Here is a 27,059-nt window from a genome sequence, read left to right on the forward strand (position 1 = left end):
AGTGTGGCCTTAATTACTAGAACATTAACTGTAGTAATAAGGCCAAGCCCACAGCAGGTGAGACAAGGGCAGTTGGAAGGTTGTCTGGTGTCGCGTCATTGTCATTGTCATTAAAGAGGGTTTGTTTAAGAAATGATAACAGGCTGTCACACTGTTGATATACAATGTCTTACTGGGTTTCTAGGTTAATACTCAAGTGTTCTGCAAAATGAAACGAAAATAGCATGGCTTTAGAACAAAAACATCCTTTACACATGGAAAATCATATTTGAGGAAAGAGAGACATCCAGCTCTATTTCATTTGCTTAGCTTTTGAGCGAGGTCGGTTCTTTGAATGTAGTTCCATGATAAATCAGTTTCACCTAATAAGAATCAATGACACAGCCTCATTACCCTTTATGACCCTTAACACCTCTCAGCGAATTACACTTGACCTTAGTGGGACGTTTGTCAGCAGCAGACATTTTAAAGTAAAAGGGATGACAAACAAATGTGCCAAATTCTAAAATTGAGCATAGATGTGTGGACATGAGTCACGGATGCCAAAGTAGTTCTGTGAACAGTGAAGTTTCATTGCGACATGATTAATCAGATGAGCCGTCTGGATTAGTCTGAGTCGGGTCTCTGTTGGCAGCATCTGTGGTCTTGCTGAGACCAGATAATGGTTCTTGAGCAGATGTCCTTGTTTCATAAGCACAGATAGCAAAACAAGGTATTCCAGATGGTCTCAGAACACAACCACTCATAGCATTAGAATGACTGTGCAACCACTTGCTAGTCTCAGCAAGCCTCTTCCAACATATGGGTGCTAAAGGGATGTTTCAGCCAAATTATGAAATTTCATATTTGTTTCCTTACTTTGAAAGCAGTCTACGGACAAGGAGGGACTGCAAAAGAATCCACGCTATGGGTTTGTTTACCTAGCCACTGCCACCAACTGCTAATAGTTACTGGGAGTCCTGTCCTGCACAATGGCATCCCGTTAAAGATAAGACATGGAAAGATTTTCTTTGACTAATTTGACTAATTGCCGTCCAGGTGCCGACTACTCAAGACTGAAGTGCACTTGCGCTAGTCAGTCACACTCGGATCCAGCCATTTAAACAACTACATTGTGACATCCACAGGCTCATTGTCTGCTGGGAGCCACAGGAACGATTCCAGTTCTATATTTATCCAAGCTGAAGCAGGAGATTAGCTCGTACTGACCACTTCACATGAGAGTGACATAGGCACTTCAACAGCTGCCATCTCCATCTGTAATAAGACTGCAGTCAATATTGGCTAATCTCCTATATGACTGGCTGGATGGTGGAGAATTTAAGAGGCCAATGGTAATGACTCAGTCAGGGGAGTTAAGTCTGCAACTGTTTCGAAAATCATCAGTTAAACGTCTCAAAATGTTGCTCACTGTCTTAGAACATTTTTAAAAAGCAAAACTTTACTCCAAATAACTTTATTGTAAAAAGTCCAATTTAATCTGATTAGCTAGATAAACTGGGTTAAATTCGGTAGAAGAAAAACAATTCTAAACTTACCCCACTCAATGGCCAATTTGAAGATGGAAAAGAATGAAGCTGAGTGTCCTAATGGTACATCTAAAGTACCTGTAAAGACCTTCTGTTTGAGCGAACATTTAATGTGGCGCTGACACCATCGCCTCGCTGCTAATGGATGGTGTCGAAGGAGAACAATCTCCATAGAAAGGTCAGCAGAGTTTTGTGTGTTAATAAAAACGTCCAGGGACAGATTGGGCTTTAATGAAGAGCCATCTCAACATGAAGAGAAAGGCAGGGCTCTTCTCCTGCTGATAGATGAGCTAACAGAGCTGCTAAATGATCACGCTAGACAGCCAGGTTAACTCTCACTACAGGGAACAAGGTGTGGCGTAGGACGACTAGGGTTTTATTAGTTAAGTTGAATGCATGGGAACACAATCAGTCTACACTGAATGGTGCAAGTGGATGCTGTTCAAAGGAATTTCTGCAAGTTTACGATGATCTATGCAGCCTCCTGTATGTTCTCTAGAAACGTTAACTGGATGAATGACCGATTGGGTTCTACGTGTTTAGCCCTCTAAGCTAAAGCCTAATCATAGTAAGATCAAGAGAAATGCAACATTCAAATAATGCAACCATGGATATACTGTACCTCACCACAAAAATCTTGTAAAGAAACATATTTATTGTAAATATGATTTTAGATGTGTACAATACAATGGAGTTTCCTCTTCCCAACTTGCACATACATATATGACAAGTAATATTTCATTTTGTTAGAATACAAAATCAGTTGTGCTTCACGAATAACATGATCCACTGACAAAGAGCACCATCGTCTTCCCACTCCTAAAGGGTGGAACCAAGACCACTAGCTGCATCATGAATGCAATTCAGCCTCAGCCAGGGGCACAATTTAGTTCAATGCGGATTAGGTAAATAATGTTTTTATTTAGATTGAGAAATGAGCAAAGTTTGAATGTAAATAGTTAAATAATTTAATAGGGCATGATTTAGAATCAATGGCCATTGTGTTATTACTTTACAGTATGCCATTATGTAGCATGAGGACCAATCAGCTGAAATGTTAATCTACACGTCATGTACATGTTTTATGCTATTATATCAGTGGAAGCTATTTGAGTGAGGGAGTTATACTTCACTACTACACATACAAGTGTTACTGTAGGTTCCCTCCGTGACTAAAATTATGACAAAATATCTTATTCAATGCACTGTGGATGCATACAGTATAATAGGTGCACTCTATCTACAATCAATGGAGCTGTGGACTTCTGCACATGTTTTAACACTGAGAAACCAGATACATTATCTGGTGATTATAGTTTTTTTTAAATGAGCTCTTGTTGGATATGATATTGTTATTGAGAGGGTCCTCTGAAGTGGAACAGTGATTTCATATCATGCTATACAGTATAATATTATGCATCAATCTGTTCATAGACCAGTCAGTATTTGGACAATTAAATCAGGTGCACATTTAATTTGGACACAAGGCACAGACTTATTCTATGGCCCTACCAAAACATCACCTTAACTATGTACTGGACAGCCATACTAAATATGTCTCTATATTTATGACCTAAAGAATCAGCCCTTTTGCAGTCAATGCAAATTTGCAGTACTTTTCCTTGCCATTTTCATTGTCGGACATTGTTTTGTATAGACAAATGTCATACCCAAATACATGCATGTGTACCTTTTTTTTGCATCACTTCACACACATTGGTATTCTGAAGTCTTCTGTCTTATTGGTGCAAATGTTGAACTGATATGCGTTGCATATATGCCAAAAACGGCATATATGACAAGTCTAGTCTAGACAATTCTACATACAAGTGGCTTGCGTGATGAAACAATAATACAACGTGTTGCAGTTTGTGTGACTGTGAGTTACGTCAAGCAATAGCAAAATAAAGATTTGAACATATTCATTATGAGAAATGGTTGTTAGCATATAGCAGCAATCTATAGTATTGGTGCATTACGTTTCACTGACAATGTGATAACACACTCAAAACATATAGTTGTGTGCCTGACTATACAATACATATCTGGTTCAAATGTGGTTAAAAATACAAGCACTTATCGTATAGTAGGCCTTAGCAAATCAGTATTGAGGATTGTTCCCTTAGTCTAATCCAAAAATGTCGACTTGTGTTTTTCCATACTGTACCAACCACAAAATAAAAACTTTTTGTCCACCTCTAATGCTTTCCAAAGTTCTAAGAGTAGGGAATGTGACTCACGTCTATTCTGACCAGATCTCATGTGGTGAGTAAGAGAATGAACGTCAAGCTGCTGGCTGTCACTCCTCCAGCCATTAGAGCCACTTTGTCACTAGTAGACAGACAAATGGACAGTGGAAAGCCATGGAAAGTTGAGAGACATGATTAAGACATACGGACAAAGTGTGGGCTGCTCTTGAATCAGTGGGCAGTGACAAACGCAACACATGGCAAATTGCATCAGAAGCCCTTTATTTAAAAAGCTTTTTTTGGTAAGTGTGGCATGCTAATGCACTGTGTTGCTCGTGTGGGCTCCCAAGAATGGAGTGTTGGGAGAAAAATGTACTATTTTTCATCTGATGACGCACAACTAGCCCAATGGAAAAGACAGGCACATCTTGACCTGTGTGTTTGTTCATGTGTACTCTGAGATGTTTTAGTAGGCTACTCCAGATATTCAAAATGAACACATTTTATTTTTATGTGTATATCTTCTAAAGTTGATGAAAATTTAGATTTTCTTTTTTAAATAATAATAAGAAAAATAAGAAACAAAATAATACTTTTTTAAAAATCAATAATTTGTACATAACGTATTGCAATTTCTCTTTTACAGATGGTTAAAGTTTGATTTGTGCATGCAATGACATCAACTCATGGTGATTTCAGAGGACCTTCTCTGTCTTAATCCAGGGGTTGATCTCATACTAAATGAAATCCATCCACTCTATTTACCCAGGCTTTACCTTTCATGGCTGTTTCAGGAACATCCACAACCCTTTACGGGTAGCCGTAAAGGAGCCCTCAGTAGTTTTCTACTGCCACAACAGTCTGAGCTTGGGGCCTGGCTCTAGGCCATGTAAAGATTTGGTAGTATTGATGGAGGTGGGTGAGAAACAGGTACCACTGCACAATATTAATCCCATACTAATCAATTTTGGAATTATAGGCAATATATTCACTCATTTATTGGCAGTGACGTTACATGTATGGAAAGGACACAATTCCTTCTGTGTTTTCTCTATCATTGTTCTAAGGTACCAAGGTAAACACACACACACACACACACACACACACACAATGCATTGTCGAATGGAAACAGAAATAAAGAATGTTAAGTGATAGATGCAACTCACCATTTTCAACTGACCGCTGTGGACCTGTTTGCAAGATTAAGACATTTAAATAAATTCCACAACTTATGCAGTGGTTTATAAGACGAGCTCTTTGATTTGAACAGTATTTCATAGTTTTCTCAGAGAAAGGCACAGCCCTAACACCAGAGAGAGCAGAGTAGGGTGTGTATAACGTTGTGGCTACAGAACTGGTTTGGTGCAGTCTCATCTACCTCATGCTCTGTAGGCTATGAAGGAGAATATACAGTCCATATCTGAAATGGTTACTGTTTCTCTATAGATGTAATCATGAGCCTGAGGTTCCCGAGCATGAGCATTACCAACAAGTCCCCGCACAGTATATACACTACACAACATCTGAGGAAATGTCAATCAATGTTGAGGAGAACAATGTATCCCGTTACTATCGGCTGCTCCACTCATCTGCTCCACTGCGTCTAGTTCAAACCCACTGGCTTATCCAAGGTGGATTCAGTGGAAACTACATGAGATGATACACATTTTCAGGCCCTTTGAGATCTCAGTTAATACTGACAATAGGAAAAGTCTATTGCCACTGGGCTTTTGTCCAGTTCCAGTCTCTTCCACCACTGCATGGCTCCAGACACATCCTGGCTCATCTGTCCATCAGAGGTCAATCAATGCTATGCTCTGCTCACTGATGTTAGTCTGACTTGCAGTATATGATTTGTTTGTATTAGTTGCAATATAATCATCAATATAGTGATGACCGAAAACTTGGAGGTTTGGAGTATGTTGTTCGGGTCACTCTCCTCCCACTGGCAGGAGTCCCACACATGCCTGTCACATGCACAGTCAGCCACACGCATTAGTAGACACACAGCACCCATAGAGAGGTGCACTCAATCTAGGACCGCTGTCTTACTTCAGCCTCTCTCTCTCTCTCGCTCTCTCTCTCTCTCGCTCTCTCTCTCTTTCTTACAGCTGGGGTTATAGTGGTTATGATGGTGGGGTGGGTTCTCAGATCAGACAGTCACTTCTGTCTTGCTGTTGCTGACAAAGTAGGGCTGCGGAGGCATGTAGTGCTGGCTGCGCGAGGTGCTGTGCATCTCGTTCACCTGCTCTATGGTGCAGTGTTTCTTAGTGCCGTGGCTCTGCCGGCGGCCCACCGTCTCTGAGCAGTCCCAGTTCTTTTGCATCCCCGGGTTGGCGATGGTGTTGGAGCCATAGGCCAGGGTATGGGAGCTGCTGCTGTGGCTGCTGTGGCCCTTGTTGCTTTTGGACTTGTGTCCGTTCTGCTTCAGGGAAGGCTGTAAGGGAGGGCTGTAGGGGTTGCTGGGCTCCTGCTCTATGCGATGCATCGGGTGCATAGGGAGACTGCCCTTGGCTGCCATCTCTACCATGTGCCGCCGGTTGGTGTAGAAGTTGTCATTAACCTTCTCCGCTGGAAACAGACATACACACATACACAAGAGCAAAAAAACATAAATTAAAAAATATTGGAATGACAGCCATTTTGTTAATGTCATGCACAGGCAATAGCAAATGTTCCGGTCTTTGCTTTGGTGAGATTTATTTAGATTAGTTGAGATATTGAAGTATTTGAGGATTTTGGACTGTTTACAAATCTATATTTATGTAAATGCAATATTAATGCCATATTAATCCTAAACTGGGGTAGATGACATATTGGCATGTGGGGTGAAGAACAGTTGAGAAAATGGTAGCTAAAGGTTTTTTAAAGGATACCGAGGTGAATAATGCATTTTGCCTGAGCCGTGTTGAATGTTGTTGATATGGACTGTATATCATCAAGCCATTCGAATATAAATGTAAATGATTTTCCCAACATTGCCATTATCATCTGGAAACATTTAGGCTTTAGCTAATAGTAAACAACCCCCTCCAGATTGGTTGGGGAGTTTGCTCTTTTCAAAGCTGGTTGTGTGCACCATTGTATTGTAATATGCAAATGAATATGTACCTGAGCATTCTGGAATGTTTACTTGATTGCTATAGTATATTTTATGCTATGTGTATAGTATATAATTTAACTATCGGACATAATTTGCCCATAACAGCCACTGACATTGTTACATGGTGTCATTTGACATGTCCAATCTGGTGCAGACCTGTTCTGTAAACATTATCCCCTCACTAATTGTGGAGCAACACCATACTCTACAGCATTAGTCATTTCCCTGTGTGACATTTCAGACTTTCTAATTAAATGTCCTGCCGTTGACCTTTAATCTGTTATGATACCCCGGACGGGGCGGAGGCAGAGGCAGACGGCCTCAGCCTCAATGTTCTGGATCAGACACCGCCACATTAGAGTGAGACTCGTCTCAAACAAGGGAGGAGCAGTACAGAGCTCCCTCTGAACAATGTGCTTTCATAGCATACACATCAATGGCCCACAGCTTAATACATATCAGAGAATCAGAGAGGAGGGAGGGGACCACATTGGTTCTCATAGACTAGACTCAACTCAAACAGTTTGATAAGTATCCCCACCGGCACTCATTCCTCTGTTCTCCCTCCCATCCCCTAGTCACCGGGCAGCTCTCATTAGATACACTACCGTTCAAAAGTTTGGGGTCACTTAGAAATGTCCTTGTTTTTGAAAGAAAAACACATTTTTGTCCATTAAAATAACATAAAATTGATCAGAAATACAGTGTAGAAATTGTTAATGTTTTAAATGACTATTGTAGCTGGAAGTGGGCAGATTTTTTATGGAATATCTGCATGGGGGTAGCTAATCCAAGTGTGTTAGCTAATCCAAGTTTATCATTATAAAAGGCTAATTGATCATTAGAAAACCCTTTTGCAATTATGTTAGCACAGCGGAAAACTGTTGTCCTGATTTAAGAACCAATAAAACTGCCGTTTTTAGACTAGTTGAGTATCTGGAGCATCAGCATTTGTGGGTTCGATCACAGGCTCAAAATGGCCAGAAACAAATAGCTTTCTTCTGAAACTCATCTGTCTATTCTTGTTCTGAGAAATGAAGGCTATTCCATGCGAGAAATTGCCAAGAAACGGAAGATCTCGTACAACGCTGTGTGCTACTCCCTTCACAGAACAGAGCAAACTGTCTCTAACCAGAATTAAAAGAGGAGTGGGATACCCCAGGGCACCACTGAGCAAGAGGACAAGTACAGTAGAGTGTCTAGTTTGAGAAACAGACACCTCACAAGTTCTCAACTGGTAGCTTCATTAAATAGTACACGCAAAACACCAGTCTCAACGTCAACAGTGAAGAGGCGACTCCTGGATGCTGGCCTTCTAGGCAGAGATCCTCTGTCCAGTGTCTATGTTCTTTTGCCCATCTTAATCTTTTATTCTTATAGGCCAGTCTGAGATATGGCTTTTTCTTTGCAACTCTGTCTATAAGGCCAGCATCCCGGAGTCGCCTCTTCACTGTTGACGTTGAGACTGGTGTTTTGCGGGTACTAGTTAATTTTCAAATAATATACTTGGATTAGCTAACACAACGTGCCATTGGAACACAGGAGGGATGGTTGCTGATAATGGGCCTCTGTACGCCTATGTAAATATTCCATGAAAGATCTGCCCGCTTCCAGTAAAATAGTCATTAACAACATTAACAATGTCTACACTGTATTTCTGATCGATTTGATGTTATTTTAATGGACAAAAAATTTGCTTTTCTTTCAAAAACAAGGACATTTCTGAGTGACCCCAAACTTTTGAATGGTAGAGTGCGTTTCCCCCCAGTCTTCATATCTCGTAATGATCAATCTGCAGCTTGACGCCTCTTCACTAGATTAGCAGCAGTCAGAGAGGTTTCATCTGATTGTCTATGATGTCACAGAGAGAATCTGGTGAATATTCCATATGCCCGCCGCCACATCATCCTCTGTGCGATTGTGCCTCTGCAACTCTGACGGCTGCAATCTCATCCAGACCCATTTATGGCGAAGGGCTTTGAAGTTCCTTTAGTTGAATCAGGCAGAATCCATAAAGAGAACCCTGTTTAATTAGGGTGATAAACGCTATCAAATATGTCTCCTTCACTTCTTTTAATTCCCCATCAGAAGCAGAGCTGGTTTCTGATGCCTGTCTCTCTGGTTTATTAATCAGAGCGTTTATCAGCTCTGCTAGCTCACGCGCCTGTTTCTCCTATTGGTCTATGGAGAAAACGACTGACTTTTGAGCATCAATCAGTGTAAAAAAAAACAACCTTAGAGATAAAGTCAACATGCTTAGACATTGCTTTCCTGTGAGCCTAATTAACCATTCCCTTTTTCTAAATTTCAGAGGCATTAGTTCAGCACCATGACATTTTGCTTCAAATGGAGAGCCGAAGATAACAGGGAAAGTCTCTGACATAACTACATGCCGAGGAAATCAGCAATATCCCCTGACACATGACAGCCATATATAAATTAGAATCCCAATCCAATTCACTGTCTATGGCATACACACAATACTGAAAATGCAGAGATCTTCATGTAGACTTGTATCCTAAATGAATGCATCAAAGAGAAGGCTGCTTGCAGAATTGTCATGTTCATCTCAATTATAATTACAGCTTTTTGGAGAATGGCATGATAAATAATTAGCCTAGTGTTTACAGGCAGAAAAGCGGCAGGCAGATCCAAAATATATTCAGACCACTCCCCGATGGGGCTCCCGCTCCTTTATAAATTAGCCAGTTCAGATTGTAAACGTCTGTGAGAAATCCAGTTCTGTGACCTTAAAAAATCACTGGGTGGACAGCGGGAGAGAATAATTGATTGCTAGAGCTTGGTTTATCATTTCCCAAACCTTGGATTTAGCACTCAGGGAATTTAGAGGTGAGGCATAAGACACATTGCAGTAAATAATGGGTCAAGCTGGGATGTTTCATTTATTATACTTGCCCTCTCAAAATGTTTTAGAAAATTAATTTTACAATATATTGTTGAAGGATAATTGAAGAGACATGGTTTCTTGATCCTAATATTGGTTATGTGGTCAATAAGAGCTGACTCTCAATGTAGATCTTTAATAGCTGATTTAGGTACTGTAACAGTGACTGTCCAACATTTCACAGGGTTCTTCATATATGATGTGCAGCAGCAAAACTATAGGAGATATAGAACGTTTTTTTTTATTTACAGTTATCATTGGCACCTAAGAGCAACAAAGGCAAAACAATGGATAGCCTTGAAACATGACATTTGAAAGACAAATCAATTACAGTAATTTTCCTAAAAGCTAGGCTATTTTCCTCCCTTTGTTAATGTTGTAAATTCTACATCTGTTATCCTGTCTAATCTGAAATGAACCGTTTACACAGTGTAAATATTTTTGTTGAGAGCCTCTCTTTCTTTGGGTTTTTTCTTTAAACGCAAAGTGTCACATAAACATGGTGTCTCTCAGTAAGTAACCATACAGCATGCTAGGATGGAGACGGAGACCAGGCTAACTGATAATTACAGCAGGCAGCAGAACATATCTACACTAGCTGCTTGGTGTTTTTGCTCGTCATTCGAGATCTCCATTGTGTTAATTAGCCCACATTTAATCATGTCATTTGAGTGTGATTACATGGAAGTTCGACACTTCAGAGGCGTATGCTCATTTGTGATCTCGGCTGATATTCCAATCCTCACGTCCTCTTTTATGAGAAGAGATGCCTTCAATTTAACAGATGGCCAAATAAATACTGTACCATTCCCATCCATTTCAGTGGAATGGTTTCCCTTTCTCACATGCTATACGTACGTATGAATGATTGATATTGATATTGCATGGCATGTGCAGTAACAGTTTGGACACACCTATTCATTCAAGGGTTTTCTTTATTTTTACTATTTTCTACATTGTAGAATATTAGTGAATTCATCAAAACTATAAAATAACACATATGGAATCATGTAGTAACCAAAAAAATAAGAATGGCACAGGGGAGGATGGCTGCCTTTTTATTGGCTCTTAACCAACCGTGCTATTTTGTTTGTTTTTAAGCAAACTGGCCCCTCCGTCGTGACGTTACCTGAACGCCCATCTGCGGCCCGCTAATCGTTAGCTGTCTTATCGGCTGCTATCTGAATAGGTCTATCGGACAATTTTTCTTGGGTCACTATAACTATATCTATTTTGCCAATTGGATTGATCCCCTCTACCACACGGAACCCCACTAATCTACCGACGGAAACGCAAGAGGTGGCTAAAAACAGACCTCCATCCTATGCCAACTTGCTACCGATGGCCCGGCTAGCTGTCTGAATCGCCGTTACCCCAACCAACCTCACTACTCACTGGACCCTTATGATCACTCGACTAAGCATGCCTCTCCTTAATGTCAATATGCCTTGTCCATTGCTGTTCTGGATAGTGTTTATTGGCTTATTTCACTGTAGAGCCTCTAGCCCTGCTCATTATACCTGATCCAACCTTTCAGTTCCACCACCCACACATGAGATGACATCACCTGGTTTCAATGATGTTTCTAGAGACAATATCTCTCTCATCATCACTCAATACCTAGGTTTACCTCCACTGTATTCACATCCTACCATACCTTTGTCTGTTTTGGTTTTTTTATTTTTTATTTTAGCCCTTTTTTTTCCTCCCCAATTTCGTGGTATCCAATTGTTTAGTAGCTACTATCTTGTCTCATCGCTACAACTCCCGTACGGGCTCGGGAGAGACGAAGGTTGAAAGTCAGGCGTCCTCCGATACACAACCCAACCAAGCCGCACTGCTTCTTAACACAGCGCCATCCAACCCGGAAGCCAGCCGCACCAATGTGTCGGAGGAAACACCGTGCACCTGGCAACCTTGGTTAGCGCGCACTGCGCCTGGCCCGCCACAGGAGTCGCTGGTGCGCGATGAGACAAGGATTTCCCTACCAGCCAAATCCTCCCTAACCCGGACGACGCTAGGCCAATTGTGCGTCGCCCCACGGACCTCCCGGTCACGGCCGGTTACGACAGAGCCTGGGCGCGAACCCAGAGTCTCTGGTGGCACAGCTGGCGCTGCAGTACAGCGCCCTTAACCACTGCGCCACCCGGGAGGATTGTACATTACACCTTGAAGCTATTTTATCGCCCCCAGAAACCTGCTCCTTTTACTCTCTGTTCCGGACGTTCTAGACGACCAATTTTCATAGCTTTTAGCCGTACCCTTATCCTACTCTTCCTCTGTTCCTCTGGTGATGTAGAGGTGAATCCAGGTCCTATTCCCCAGGTGCTCTCTTTTGATGACTTCTGTAACCGTAATAGCCTTGGTTTCTTGCGTGTTACCATTAGATGCCTCCTCCCTAAGTTTGTTTTATTCACTGCTTTAGCACACTCTGCCAACCCGGATGTAGCCGTGTCTGAATCCTGGTTTAGGAAGACCACCAAAATTCTGAAATCTCCATCCCTAACTACAACATTTTCAGACAAGATAGAATGGCCAAAGGGGGCGGTGTTGCAATCTACTGCAGAGATAGCCTGCAGAGTTCTGTCCCACTATCCAGATCTGTACCCAAACAATTTGAACTTCTACTTTTAAGAATCCACATCTCTAAAAACAAGTCTCTCACCGTTGCCGCCTGCTATAGACCACCCTCTGCCCCCAGCTGTGCTCTGAACTGATTGCCCCCCATCTATCTTCAGAGCTCGTGCTGCTAGGCGACCTAAACTGGAACATGCTTAACACTCCAGCCATCCTACAATCTAAGCTTGATGCCCTCAATCTCACAAAAATTATCAATGACCCTACCAGGTACCACCCCAAAACCGTAAACACGGGCATCCTCATAGATATCATCCTAACCAACTTGCCTTCTAAATACACCTCTGCTGTTTTCAATCAAGATCTCAGCGATCACTGCCTCATTGCCTGCATCCGTAATGGGTCAGAGGTCAAACGATCTCCACCCATCACTATCAAACGCTCCCTTCAGTGCAGGCCTTTCTAATCGACCTGGCCGGGGTATCCTGGAAGGATATTGATCTCATCCCGTCAGTAGAGGATGCCTGGTTATTTACAAAGAAATGCCTTCCTCACCATCTTAAGCATGCCCCATTCAAGAAATGTAGAACCAGGAACAGATATAGCCCTTGGTTCTCTCCAGACCTGACTGCCCTTAACCAACACAAAAACATCCTATGGCGTTCTGCATTACCATCGAACAGCCCCCGTGATATGCAACCTTTCAGGGAAGCTAGACACCAATATACATAGGCAGTTAGAAAAGCCAAGGCTAGCTTTTTCAAGCAGACATTTTCTTCCTGCAACACAAACTCAAAAAAGTTATGGGACACTGTAAAGTCCATGGAGAATAAGAACACCTCCTCCCAGCTGCCCACTGCACTGAGGATAGGAAACACTGTCACCACCGATAAATCCACTATAATTGAGAATTTCAATAAGCATTTTTCTACGGCTGGCCATGCTTTACACCTGGCTACCCCTACCCCGGTCAACAGCACTGCACCCCCCACAGCAACTCGCCCAAGCCTTCCCCATTTCTCCTTCTCCCAAATCCAGTCAGCTGATGTTCTGAAAGAGCTGCAAAATCTGGACCCCTACAAATCAGCCGGGCTAGACAATCTGGACCCTTTCTTTCTAAAACTATCTGCCGAAATTGTTGCAACCCCTATTACTAGCCTGTTCAACCTCTCTTTCGTGTCATATGAGATTCCCAAAGATTGGAAAGCAGCTGCGGTCATCCCCCTCTTCTAAGGGGGGACACTCTTGACCCTTATCTATCCTACCCTTCCTTTCTAAGGTCTTTGAAAGCCAAGTCAACAAACAGATTACCGACCAGTTCGAATCCCACCATACCTTCTCCGCTATGCAATCTGGTTTCAGAGCTGGTCATGGGTGCACCTCAGCCACTCTCAAGGTCCTAAACGATATCTTAACCACCATTGATAAGAAGCAATACTGTGCAGCCATATTCATTGACCTGGCCAAGGCTTTCGACCCTGTCAATCACCACATCCTCATCGGCAGACTCGATAGCCTTGGTTTCTCAAATGATTGCCTCGCCTGGTTCACCAACTACTTCTCTGATAGAGTTCAGTGTGTCAAATCGGAGGACCTGTTGTCCGGGCCTCTGGCAGTCTCTATGGGGGTGCCACAGGGATCAATTCTTGGACCGACTCTCTTCTCTGTATACATCAATGATGTCGCTCTTGCTGCTGGTGAGTCTCTGATCCACCTCTACGCAGACGACACCATTCTGTATACTTCTGGCCCTTCTTTGGACACTGTGTTAACAACCCTCCAAATAAGCTTCAATGCCATACAACTCTCCTTCCATGGCCTCCAATTGCTCTTAAATACAAGTAAAACTAAATGCATGCTCTTCAACCGATCGTGCCTGCACCTTCCCGCCCGTCCAACATCACTACTCTGGACGGTTCTGAATTAGAATATGTGGACAACTACAAATACCTAGGTGTCTGGTTAGACTGTAAACTCTCCTTCCAGACTCACATCAAACATCTCCAATCCAAAGTTAAATCTAGAATTGGCTTCCTATTTCGCAACAAAGCATCCTTCACTCATGCTGCCAAACATACCCTTGTAAAACTGACCATCCTACCGATCCTCAACATCAGCGATGTCATTTGCAAAATAGCCTCCAATACCCTACTCAATAATTGGATGCAGTCTATCACAGTGCTATCCGTTTTGTCACCAAAGCCCCATATACTACCCACCACTGCAACCTGTACGCTCTCGTTGGTTGGCCCTCGCTTCATACTCGTCGCCAAACCCACTGTCTCCAGGTCATCTACAAGACCCTGCTAGGTAAAGTCCCCCCTTATCACAGCTCACTGGTCACCATAGCAGCACCCACTTGTAGCACGCGCACCAGCAGGTATATCTCTCTGGTCACCCCCAAAACCAATTCTTCCAATGGCCGCCTCTCCGTCCAGTTCTCTGCTGCCAATGACTGGAACGAACTACAAAAATCTCTGAAACTGGAGACACTTATCTCCCTCACTTGCTCCTTTACACCCCATTATTTTTATCTCTACTCTGCACATTCTTTCACTGCAAATCTACTATTCCAGTGTTTTACTTGCTATATTGTATTTACTTCACCACCATGACCTTTTTTTGCCTTTATCTCCCTTACCTCACCTCATTTGCTCACATTGTATATAGACTTATTTTTCTATTCTATTATTGACTGTATGTTTGTTTTACTCCATGTGTAACTCTGTTGTAAGGGATTTCCTCCTCTTCTTCCGAAGAGGAGAGGTGAAAAGGACCAATATGCGGCGTGGTAAGTGTCCATGGTTCTTTTAATACGAAATAATGCACATGAACAACTGAATACAAAAAAACAATAAACGTGGAATGAACGAAACCCAAAACAGTACCGTGTGGTGAAAAACACAGACACGGAAACAAACACCTACAAACATACAGTGAAACCCAGGCTACCGAAGTATGATTCTCAATCAGAGACAACTAATGACACCTGCCTCTGATTGAGAACCATACTAGGCCGAAACATAGAAATCCCCAAATCATAGAAAACCAAACATAGACTGCCCACCCCAACTCATGCCCTGACCATACTAAATAATGACAAAACAAAGGAAATAAAGGTCAGAACGTGACATCTGTGTTGTTGTATGTGTCGAACTGCTTTGCTTTATCTTGGCCAGGTCGCAATTGTAAATGAGAACTTGCCTACCTGGTTAAATAAAGGTGAAATAAATCAAATAAAATAAAAAATTCACTGTAAGGTGACCGATAAATCCAATACCTGTTGTATTTGGCGCATGTGACAAATAAAATTGGATTTGATTTGAAAATTGTTAAACAAATCCAAATATCCTTGATGACAGCTTTACACACTCTTTACATTCTCTCAACCAGCTTCATAATAAATGCTTTTCCAACAGTCTTGAAGAAGTTTCCACATATGCTGAGCACTCGTTGTCTGCTTTTCCTTCACTCTGCGGTCCAAGTCATCCCAAACCGTCTAAATTGGGTTGAGGTCGGGTGATTGTGGAGGCCTGGTCATCTGATGCAACACTCCATCACGCTCCTTGGTCAAATAGCCATTACACAGCTGGAGGTCTGTTTTGGGTCATTGTCCTGTTGAAAAACAAATGATAGTCCCACTAAGCGCAAACCAGATAGGATGGCGTATCGCTGCCAAATTCTGTGGTAGCCATGCTGGCTAAGTGTGCCGTGATTTTTTTTATAAATCACAGACAATGTCACCAGCAAAGCACCCCACACCATCACACCTCCTCCTCCATGCTTCACGGTGGGAACCACACAGGCGGAGATCATCACCTACCCTACTCTTACAAAGACATGGCGGTTGGAACCAAAAATCTCAAATTTGGACTCATCAGACCAAAAGACAGATTTCCACTGGTCTAATGTCCATTGCTCGTGTTTCTTGGCCCAATAAAGTATTTTCTTCTTATTGGTGTCCTTTAGTAGTGGTTCCTTTGCAGCAATTTGAGCATGAAGGCCTGATTCACACAGTCTCCTCTGAATAGTTGATGTTAAGATGTGTCTGTTACTTGAACTCTGTGAAGCATTTATTTGGGCTGCAATCTGAGGTGCAGTTAAGCTAATGAATTTATGCTCTGCAACAGAGGTAACTCTGGGTCTTCCTTTCCTGTGGCGGTCCTCATGAGAACCAGTTTCATCATGCCACTTGATGGTTTTAGAGACTGCACTTGAAGAAACTTTCAAAGTTGTTGACATTTTCCGGATTGACTTACCTTCATGTCTTAAAGTAATGATGGACTGTCATTTATCTTTGTTTACTTGAGCTGTACTTGCCATAATATGGTATTTTACCAATAGGGCTATATTCTGTATACCACCCCTACCTTGTTACAACACAACTGATTGGCTCAAATGCATTAAGAAGGAAAGAAATTCCACAAATTAACTTTAAACAAAGTCACACATGTTAATTGAAATGCATTCCAGGTGACTACCTCATGAAGCTGGTTGAGAGAATGCCAAGAGTGTGAAAAACTGTCATCAAGGCAAAGGGAGGCTACTTTGAAGAATCTCAAATATAAAATATATTTTGATTTGTTGAAAACCTTTTTGGTTACTACATGACTCCATATGTGTAACTTCCTAGTTTTGATGTCTTCAATATTCTACAATATAGTAAAAATAAAGAAAAATCCTGAAATCAGTAGGTGTCTCCAAACGTTTTACTGGTACTTATATTGTACTGTAAAATATATGCATTTAGTTAGATTTGAAATTATAATGAAATTATATATTACCCCTTTTGATTAGCTGATGAAATCTGATTAGCTATTTTGATTGTGAAGTTAATCAGAGAAGCAGCTCACCGCTTATTCCTGTATTCCCATATCCGCATATCTTAGAATGAGCAATAACTGTGTCTCTTACCGACAGCCTTGAGGGAGGCGTACTTATTGAGCTCTTTCCCAGGTTGCTGTTGCTCATAGGGGCTAGTGATCTGTCCCAGGGAAGGGTAGGGGTGGGGAGGAGACCCTAAGCCTGGCATTAGTGATGATCCTGGACCCACACTGTTCATCTGGTTAGCCTCTGTAGGGAGAGAAAGAGAAAGATGGCAGGTGTCAGTTTGGCAGAACAAGTAAAAAATGTCATTAAATATTGATGTTCCATCTGAGTGATTGAGATTATGGGCCCATATAAATGCTACAATGTATTTAGAAGTGAGTAAATTCGATTGTGCACTGTTGTATTGTTTTCCCACTTAAGTGAGGCAATATTTTTTACATTTTACTGCAGTGGGCTAAATCAGGGTCACACAGTGCTTCGGACTTAGAATGCCCACCCCAACTCACGCCCTGACCAAACTAAAACAGAGACATAAAAAAAGGTCAGGACGTGACATATCAGCAGTATTTTTGAAATCAGTGATTCTTCCTTCCTGTCATTGGTGAGATGTAAGAGCTGATGTCTCCCAGGAAAGCTGTGGAAGTCGAGACCTGCTAGACCCCATGTAGGCAGCTTACACTATCTCATTGACCTGCCAACACAATTGTTATAGTCTCTTCATGTTAGCCCTGGGATACAAATCATTAACCGTCCATCGCTCCAAGCTAGATGGCCCCTCTAGCCAGCTCACTGTGCTAATCCTCTCCCAATCGAATCTCTTTGGTTTCCTCCAAACAAGCCTCAGCCAAAACCAACAGCAGCGTAGCTCAGCCCCCAGCTGATATGTCTCTCAATAGGCCTGATCGAAATCAATTTGACAGATGGATAAGAATGGACAGAGGTAATTGCTTCAGATCCTTGGTAACATTGCACCCCGTGCTGGTTGGCCCTCCCTGGGGACTCAGCTGGAGAGAGAGAGTGTGATGACTGCTCTTTATAAAATGGTACTAATCCAGCATCCAGCATCCAGACATCTGCTTAATTGAGGAGTGCATGGAACCATGGCAAATTGACTGGCCCCCTGCCTGCTGGCATGGCAGAACAACCAGATGTTGTGGGCATCATTTTCAACTGGCCCCGCAGGACCCTAAGGAGGTCAGAAGACAGCAGACTGCACCCACGCCCAGGTGTCAGTTTGGGGGACGGTGAATGCCACCTTAATTACTCAGCAATACTACAGTAGCTATCTACAGTAGAATATCAATAACGTAAAGTTAACTAATTGCTCAATATTGATATTGTGTGTAATAGCAGAGTTCTATAAAATGCATTCCCCCAGTTTGGCTGTAGCAGTTACTGATTGGTCAAGGTAATACTGTACATCCATTCAGCCCATGTTGTTGTTGTATCCGTATTCATGTTGCACATGTAAACATAACTCTCTTCCATGACTGATGTCCACAGCCCACTGTGAGGAACAATTCCAGGACCTTGAGAGAGTAGAGTCATTGTAGTAGACATTGTAAGTGCCCATAAACTGCTGCTTGGGCATGTTGAGAACACTAATGAGTTTTCAAAGTACAAGCAATCTGTTGAGCAGCGGATTGAACCTATGGCACGAAATGCTGTTAGTAACAACAGCTTCCTATGTATGACCACACATTCAACAAGTAAAATAGAAGGGTCCAGCACTGCTTGAAGATCTGGATTCATTCGAAGGCTACTACAAATTGTAAATATCATCTGTTATAAAATGGGAAAATAATGATCTGACTTCTTATGGGCCCTGTCCTACATTAGATATTCATTCGTCTACAATCGTTTTGATTTTCACGGCACCATCAATAAGTATCTGAGTAATATAAAAGCAATATTAAGTAACTGTTTATTATTATTATGATTAATCAAAAGACATAGATTGTTCTATTATTATTTATAGTGAACGAGTATTCATTAAAAAGAGTAAATGAAAAGGAGTTACCTTGACTGTACCTTTGAGACTGAGATAAATGAAGAACTATAAACGTCTGCTTTAGAAAATAGAGATGACAACCTCCAGTTCATTACTCATCTCACAGATGTGAACGTTCAGTAGTAGAGGAACTGGCACCATTTACTCCAGTGTGAATTCTTTTTTAATGTATAATTGTTGTGTTCTTACTACGACACAAACAGTAATAAATGATACTTGAAAGAGCGATAACGTTGACATGACTTTATCGTTCAAACTCAAGTTCAAGCACCGTGCATTAATGCGCAGGCGCAGTCCTCAATTAGTATCAATGCTCTAGGTTCCACAATAACAACATACAGTAGTGCCTATGATAAAAGCGGTATAATAGTATCACAATATATCATACTTAACAAGGATTCCAGAATTCAATCATATCTGCAGTGTGACCACCCTCCTTTCCTTAGTCATGATGATCAAAACAGGCTGTCAACTTGTAAGTTACACATAATAACTGGCCGTGATCGATGGCATATTTGCGCAGGCACACTGAGGCCAATTAACAACTTAACGACTCCTTTTGCAAGTCAACAAGTCAACATTTTCTGAGAGCAGATTTCTCTGGCAAGTTTACACTTCAGTAGATTGGGAGGAAAAAAGGTGAAAAAGGACATACAATCCCCCATTACTTATGCCCCAAATCTTACCAAGCAGTTCGCATAATAGGACTCACATCTTGTTTTAACTGTATGCTACTGTACACCTGCATCTCTCTGCTGCACTGATGGTATGAGGGGAGAATACAGACATGACGATCACTGAGTAGACAACATCAATGTTTGTAATGTTTGAAATGATAAAATACAGGTTAAGTCAAATAAAATGTCTTATCTGTAAGATCTGTTGCATTATAATACCTCATTTTATTGTTGCCATGCAACATCTAATCAGGCACACAAACCACAGTGTGAAAAGCCTATTTTTCTCAGTTTCATGTTAGTTAGTTGATAAGGAGGTCAGTGGACGTGGAACCCTGTTTGCCAGTGCTGCAACTAGTACAAAATATTCCATTCTAATTAGTTCCACAGCTAATATACTAAATACATTTGCATTTACACATTTAGCTGAACACTATCATCTGATTTGGACAGTGGACAATGAGCCGTGAAAGAAATGGATAAAAAGAAAATCAAATCTAGGCTAAAATGGTTCTGTCTGTCTGTGAAAAGACTGATGCCAAGTGGACTGAAATAGATGTTCTGATTTGAAACAGGGTCTTGGTAGCAATGACCATTCGTCAGGGAAGAGATGTCAGCTATCGCTGAAATGTCACCAGAGCTTTTGTTCTCCTCGTCTTCCCGGCTGGCAGGCGATTTGATTGGATTCTAGTCTATTTTTCCCAGACAGTTACTTAATGAATATGCCAGCTTTAGTTACGCATACTTCCTGGCTCATGACTCAGCAGCAGCCACTGGAAGGTTTCTCTTCTCCAGATAATGAACACAATCATCGCTGGATCTACAGGTCCGAAAGGCTGAAGGCAGCAGCGATGTAAGCAAAGATGTCTAATCTGACTAGTCTGACAGCCGGGCCAAGAGTGCTTTAGCCAACAGCAGGTGCACTAATCAATTTTGGTTGGAGAGGAAAGAAAAATATGTTTCATGATAAGAAAAGTTGCATGATCTTTCAGATGTTCAGAACCAAAATGTAGGAATGGATGGCTTGAAATTAATTTATCCCCAGAAAAATACAGCATCGACAGCAAAACAATTGCAGTTCGAAATCAACTTTTGTTTACTAAAAATAAATTATGAAGTTGATCCTTTGTGTTTAATTTGATGCTTATCCACAGGGGAATAAATATGAAGAATGGGAAAAGTTCATAGATACTACTCTAGCAACTTGCCTACTAGATTTGGACCTAAAGGTTCCCTAAGGGCTACTGACTATGATAATCAGAAACTTTGGAAATTCTTTTGAAATACTACACTGCCTCCTGGAAAAAATATTCCTCCTGCTGCACAGTGGTCCCAACAGGAGACGGTTCATGAACAACAGGGGAGTAGAGCTTTCAACAGTGGTCTGGAGGGACCCCAGCATGAATGAATGATGATTGTTGAAACGTTCCAGTGTTTTCTGTGGAAAAGGACAAGGGTTTAAAGAGGAAGAGACCATTGCACAGAACTACAATGTACTTTAAAATGTACTTTAAAAAAAAAATGTACTTTAAAGAGAGGAGAAAATGCTTTTGAATGGAGAATAGGGAAGATGTTGATTTTCCCTAGCGAGTCCAATTAATATGAAAGAGGATAGTGTAGCAAGAGTTAAAAAGTGGGAGGAGGGCAGTGGGAGAATAAGGTCAGGGACAGGAGGCGTGAACCAAACATGAAACAACTGTCAGCACCACTTCAAAAGGACTACTGTACTCTCCTCTCCCACTGAAAAATAAAAGATGGTACAAGTATAACATTCTAACTTTTTTAACAAGTATAAACTTTTAGCTGTTCAGAGTCCACTATGCCATGGTGCAGCCTCTCCATGATAATAAAAATATAATAATAGTGAAATAGGCTAATTAGAGGCTAATTTCCCACCGGTCAAATAGATGTTTCCGTGCTGTGCTAATTACTTTGTAAAAGACCATGAAATGATCCGTGTTGCCTCATTAAAAGATATATACAGGGAAGCTTTACAGCTCTTTCACTACACCTGCTAATAGTGGGTCAGGTATGGTTCTGTGACTAGGTGAAAACAATGAGTGCTTTTTAAGAATCATTGTTCTCTGAAATTACCCCACCTCTGGAAATCTGGAAATCTGAAGAACAAGCTGCTACTTTGGCATTGAGCTGCTAATTTAAGGAATAATACATCCGTCCCTCCATTGTCTGTGTACAATGGATAAAATCCCATTTCATCTGCCAGGCATTGGTCCTCTTTACACACCATTCCATCTAAATTACTGTCCCACTTCAATTCACTTTCCATCTGTCTGCCACTGGTAAAAAAGTGGTACATTTGTGAAAACTTTTGTAAGGTTAAAGACTCAAAGGTTGTTGCAGGAGTAAGTGAATCAACACTACAGACACAGATACCTTTCAAGAACTCATAAAAAATGCAAGAGCGTATTTTGGGAGCTGGATGCCCCAAAGGGATGGATGGTACAATGGGAAGGACACTCTCATTCACAGGTTATTTACAATTGGGGAGTGAAAGTCTGCATAAGGTTCAGTCCTAAGACCTCCAATAACATATACAGTATAATTTATTAGCAATACTTCATCATATTTGATGCACGCTTGTAGTTTCATCAGCTGTTTTGGCATTGCTTTGTTGCATTGAAACATTTAAGATTCAATAAGCATGTACAGAAAATAACCTAATACAGTATTTGCATACTTCCAATATACCTACTGCAAGGAATGTGATTTCAATACTTTGCACAGTTTGTCAGTATTTGATGTTGATTTTCACAAATGAATTTGTCTAGAATAGTCAGTGTGACATTTAACACTGAGCCTCTCGCTGAAACCTACCTCTGCTAGACGGATTTACAGGGTATTAGACAGTGCGCTAGAAGAAAGTCAGTCAGTCACTCTTATTTGCCCTGATGGAAGAAGTCTATATTCCATGTAAATGTGTGTCTAGCCCCTGGCTTTTCTTCTTTATACTCATAAAGGTTGGACAAGCTGAGCGATTAATAGCCAGGCCTTGAAGATTGATGAGAAAAACATTTGACTCACCAGGGTAAATCATGACTTGACAGGTCATTTTATAAGTTGAATTTCCTCTGTTGTAATTTACATAAAATAGGCATATGCAGGGATGGAACATAACTGATCTGGGTGCAGATGATGGCATAAAAACAGTATCTGAATTCCTACAGACTGAGGAAAGCCATTGTCTGTGTAATCCAATCTGACAGGTGGAGCTCACTGTGAGTTAAAAGCAGCAGAAGAATCAATAACGCCTCCTCTCTTCTCCTCTCTCAGAGCATTGTTCACTCCTTCTCTGTGCTCTACCTGCTTCCATTACCTTAAATTCATACGCATTCATCAGCTCACCTCTGAAATGTAGCCTACGCTTCCAGACTCTGAGTGTTATTGAGGGCGACACTTCACTTTGTAAATGTTGATGTTTATGGCTTGATTGGCAAACTAGGTGAACAGGTTTCTCTCCAGAGGCAAGTTTGACTACGCCAACTAAGTAATGGAATCTCCAACTTGCAATGGCCTGTCTCCATAGTTCATACATTAACCAGTTGGCAACACCCACATGAGCAACAGTTCATACTCCCATTATTTATCTGCTGAGGGAGAACAGGCTCTGCTGCACTCACAAAAAGCCTGCATGAAATGAACATTTAATGAATTTATATGCCGGCACTACGTAAATCTAATGTATGAGCTTTGTCTTGTTGCATTACTGAATGAAATTGACGTTCCCCTATGCTAAGAGTATATTGGATGGACAACACAGTTGTTCTGTCAAACTTATTAATTACAGTGACACCATTGTATGTGCTTTATGAATGGATAATTCAGTAAACAGTTATGGAAAAATACAAGCACAGAATAACGATTTGCAAAAGGTACAATTAAATATAGATAAAACATATTCACTATTTTGTGCATTAAGATGAATGTGCTGTGGTCTGGGTGAACTACTTAAAACCCTGTATGATGGCGGGTTTGTGTGCACTATTTGTGATAATGGTCATCTCCATGCCACCAGTTGGGTCAAAGTTGTCCATGCATGGAAGCGTGCGTTTCATTCGTCTATAGAACAGACACAAATGTGGCTTCTACACAATAAATAATATGCCCACAGCAATGCAAAAGCTAATCACTATCTGCTCATCCAAGTGCTTGCATATTGCCTTGTGCTACTTATGGTAAATTAAATAAATTAGTTTAGACAAGAGAGAACTTCATTTGCATTCCATTAGTTGGAGTAAACCCTCATCTCACTTTTCAACCTTGTTGTATCCAGATTCTCTTCTCAGCCTGCGAGCTTGACAAGGTGTTATCATTCATGTCAGGTAACAACAAAGATATAGAACTACAGTTTTGGTATGCAGCACCAGTATTTTTAAAGGAGGTTTGGCCCTTAGGCGGAAGCTTAACTAAAGTGTCTCAAAATGATCACAGCATTCTTTTGTCTAAAACCATTCAACAAGGCAGATATAAAAAGGAAGAGGAGATACAAAATGCCCTGTTAAAAAACAGGCATGTAACTGGATATACAGCTGATGTTTTGTAACTGTTTTCCATTCATCGTTGTAGGTAGTAGTAACCCATTTAAATACAGTTTCCTGTGACACTGTCTTGTGGGGAAAGGGCCTGCCAGACCGTCCGGCCGTGTGTGTTGGCAGCAAGGGAGAACTTTCTTCTCTTCGGCTGGCTGCCTAGAGAGAAAAGAGGCCAAGTGGCCACAGGTGCCCCTTGCTCACACAGGCAGGCCTGGAGGAGAGAGACAGGACAGTGCGTGTGGCCAAGATGGCCCCAGCAGCACACAGGACAGAAGTTGAGTGTAGCCTAGACGCCAGCCAGCCACCCACCCAGAGGAGAGGCAACTAGAGGAGAGGAGAGGGAACTAGAACAAAGCCCTGTCTTTCTGAGGGGATTGTGTCATCTGTGACGGCTGACACGTGTGAGAACTCCCTCTGGACCATTTCACTCAGTGCCAACCAGGCACCCACAACCCCTACAATAGAGGCAGTATCCATCCTAGGGAGGCAGCCCTGGCATGGGTACACTTGGCAGTGCCAGACATGGCTAGGGGACGAGGAGGAGAACAGGCGCATGACTGTGTCCTCCAGATACACCACTCTACCCCCTGTCCAGAAGTTAGTCAAAGAGACAGAAGCAAAACGCCAGGGAGAAAATAACCATTTTAGTGGAGCTGTTGTGCAGTCAAAATAACTACAGTCCTCCCGACAATGTATTCTCAAGGCTATAATCTCAGGGATATAGCAGACTATATTCTGTATACAGGGTACAGGATTTTGTCATGTGTTTCTGTTGGCTTTTTCTGTTGATTGTGAGAAAGGACACTTTGTATGCTTTGTATGCTAACAGGCTTTGTTGTTCTATTGTAATATCTGTTCGTTGTAGCTAGTTGATCTAATGTTACAAATCCATCTGTGCTGCCCTGTTTTCCTGAATCTCACATTCTACTGCAGCTGAACAAGGGGATTAATCTCCTGAACGCTTACCAACCAACTGAAGAGGGCTCAGTCACATAGCTGGTGCTGCTGTTCCTGCCGGTGCAATTATTTACCTCTCATGTCCAGCTGACAAACAAAATTAGATCCTTGTGTGTGTGTGTGTGTGTGTGTGTGTGTGTGTGTGTGTGTGTGTGTGTGTGTGTGTGTGTGTGTGTGTGTGTGTGTGTGTGTGTGCGTGTGCGTGTGCGTGTGCGTGTGCGTGTGCGTGTGCGTGTGCGTGTGCGTGTGCGTGTGCGTGTGCGTGTGAGTGTGTGTGTGTGTGTGTGTGTGTGTGTGCGTGTGCGTGTGCGTGTGCGTGTGCGTGTGCGTGTGCGTGTGCGTGTGCGTGTGCGTGTGCGTGTGTGTGTGTGTGTGAGTGTGTGTGTGTGTGTGTGTGTGTGTGTGTGTGTGTGTGTGTGTGTGTGTGTGTGTGTGTGCGTGTGCGTGTGCGTGTGCGTGTGCGTGTGCGTGTGTGTGTGTGTGTGTGTGTGTGTGTGTGTGAGTGTGTGTGCGCATGCGCGCGTGTATATGAAAGCCATACCTTGATGTCCTCAAATACATCAAAACGACAGTGACGGTGATAGATTTTCCTGTGTGTGAAAACAGAGCACAACCTATTTTTGTTGCAACCAGATGCAAAGCTGGCATGAAAATGGAAATAACATGGGAGGTATGTTGTTGTACAACTGAGGCATTATCTACAAAGAGAGAACTACCAGACCCAGTAGAGATGTAATGCTACTGTACTACTATGACTGAAGGTTGACTGGGTATTACTATGCTGCTCCTGAACTCATGGTGCTGCTCCTGAACTCATGGTGCTGCTCTTGAACTCATGGTCTCCTGGACTAATAAAGTCTGGTGGTTTTGAGGTTGTAAGATGCATGGTTGTGATTGTTTGGGTTTCTATTCTGACAATGACCATTTCTTTCCCAAAGCATCCATTTGTTACAAGAAACGTCTGGTCGTCTGTTGACATGAACTAACTCTGTCTTTGCTGACCTAGTAACAATTACAAAAGGGTAATGGAAGGACAGTCATTTTCACAAACACTATGACACGCATTGTACGGTCAAAAACAGCAATATATTTTTCAGAGGGATGTGTTTCCTATGGTATTGTAGATTGTGGATACTATGATGCCAATGATGCACTAATAATGCTCATGATCTAACATGGGCTGTGCTTCATCTACATTTAAATCTGTTTATAAATGTAGATATTCATCATTTAGCTGGGAGTAAACTTAAACACTTACCACTTAAGAGGGGCTTGCCAGCACTTACCAACAAAGAAAAGATGACCAAAGAACCCTCTTTAAAGAGTAAGTGAAGAAAGCCCCCTTTGAAGCTGTGACCATTCTCAGTGGACATTAATATTAATATTACATTACATCGGATGTTTTAGAACACCCAACAGGGCCCTCAGTGTCATTTCCCAATCACCAGCCAGCACGGAAGCAGAGTATCCTGAGTGGTGTGAGGATGTTCAGAACAAGTGATCTAAGGTATCTGCAGTAACCCCCCATATTATTGAACTACTAAAAAATGCCATTAGGCAGTCCTAAAATAAATCCTTGTCATTGGTCATACATGAGGGCATTGGGTATTGGGGTCTGATCGGCAGCCTGGTATATGATAAACCTACAACTTACTTTTAAAAAAATTGTTGAACGTGGTGTGTTGTTTTAATGTACTGTACAGGGAGGGATTCATGTTAAGCTTTTTCTGA

The 27,059-nt window shown here is 41.8% G+C and overlaps 1 protein-coding gene across 4 annotated transcripts in view; it reads right to left on the bottom strand.

Moving 5' to 3' along the window:
* Positions 1–2,164: 2,164 nt before the first annotated feature.
* LOC110538282 (protein shisa-9B) overlaps positions 2,165–27,059 on the bottom strand; it is a 46,225-nt gene continuing 21,330 nt past the window's right edge. For 3 of the 4 annotated variants that reach the window (XM_090193363.1, XM_090193364.1, XM_021625000.3), the window contains 2 exons: positions 17,218–17,376; positions 2,165–6,289 (listed from right to left, as the gene is read on the bottom strand). In XM_090193363.1, coding sequence (XP_090049489.1) covers positions 5,871–6,289; positions 17,218–17,376 — 578 coding nt within the window. In that variant the 3' untranslated portion in view covers positions 2,165–5,870. Of the gene's footprint in view, positions 6,290–15,095; positions 15,919–17,217; positions 17,377–27,059 lie in introns of those variants that run through there. The other variant, XM_090193362.1, reaches the window with a different exon arrangement.

The sequence above is a fragment of the Oncorhynchus mykiss genome, chromosome 12, assembly GCF_057628025.1.
Source record: "Oncorhynchus mykiss isolate SJ-2025 chromosome 12, ASM5762802v1, whole genome shotgun sequence".
Classification (NCBI taxonomy): Eukaryota; Metazoa; Chordata; class Actinopteri; order Salmoniformes; family Salmonidae; genus Oncorhynchus; species Oncorhynchus mykiss.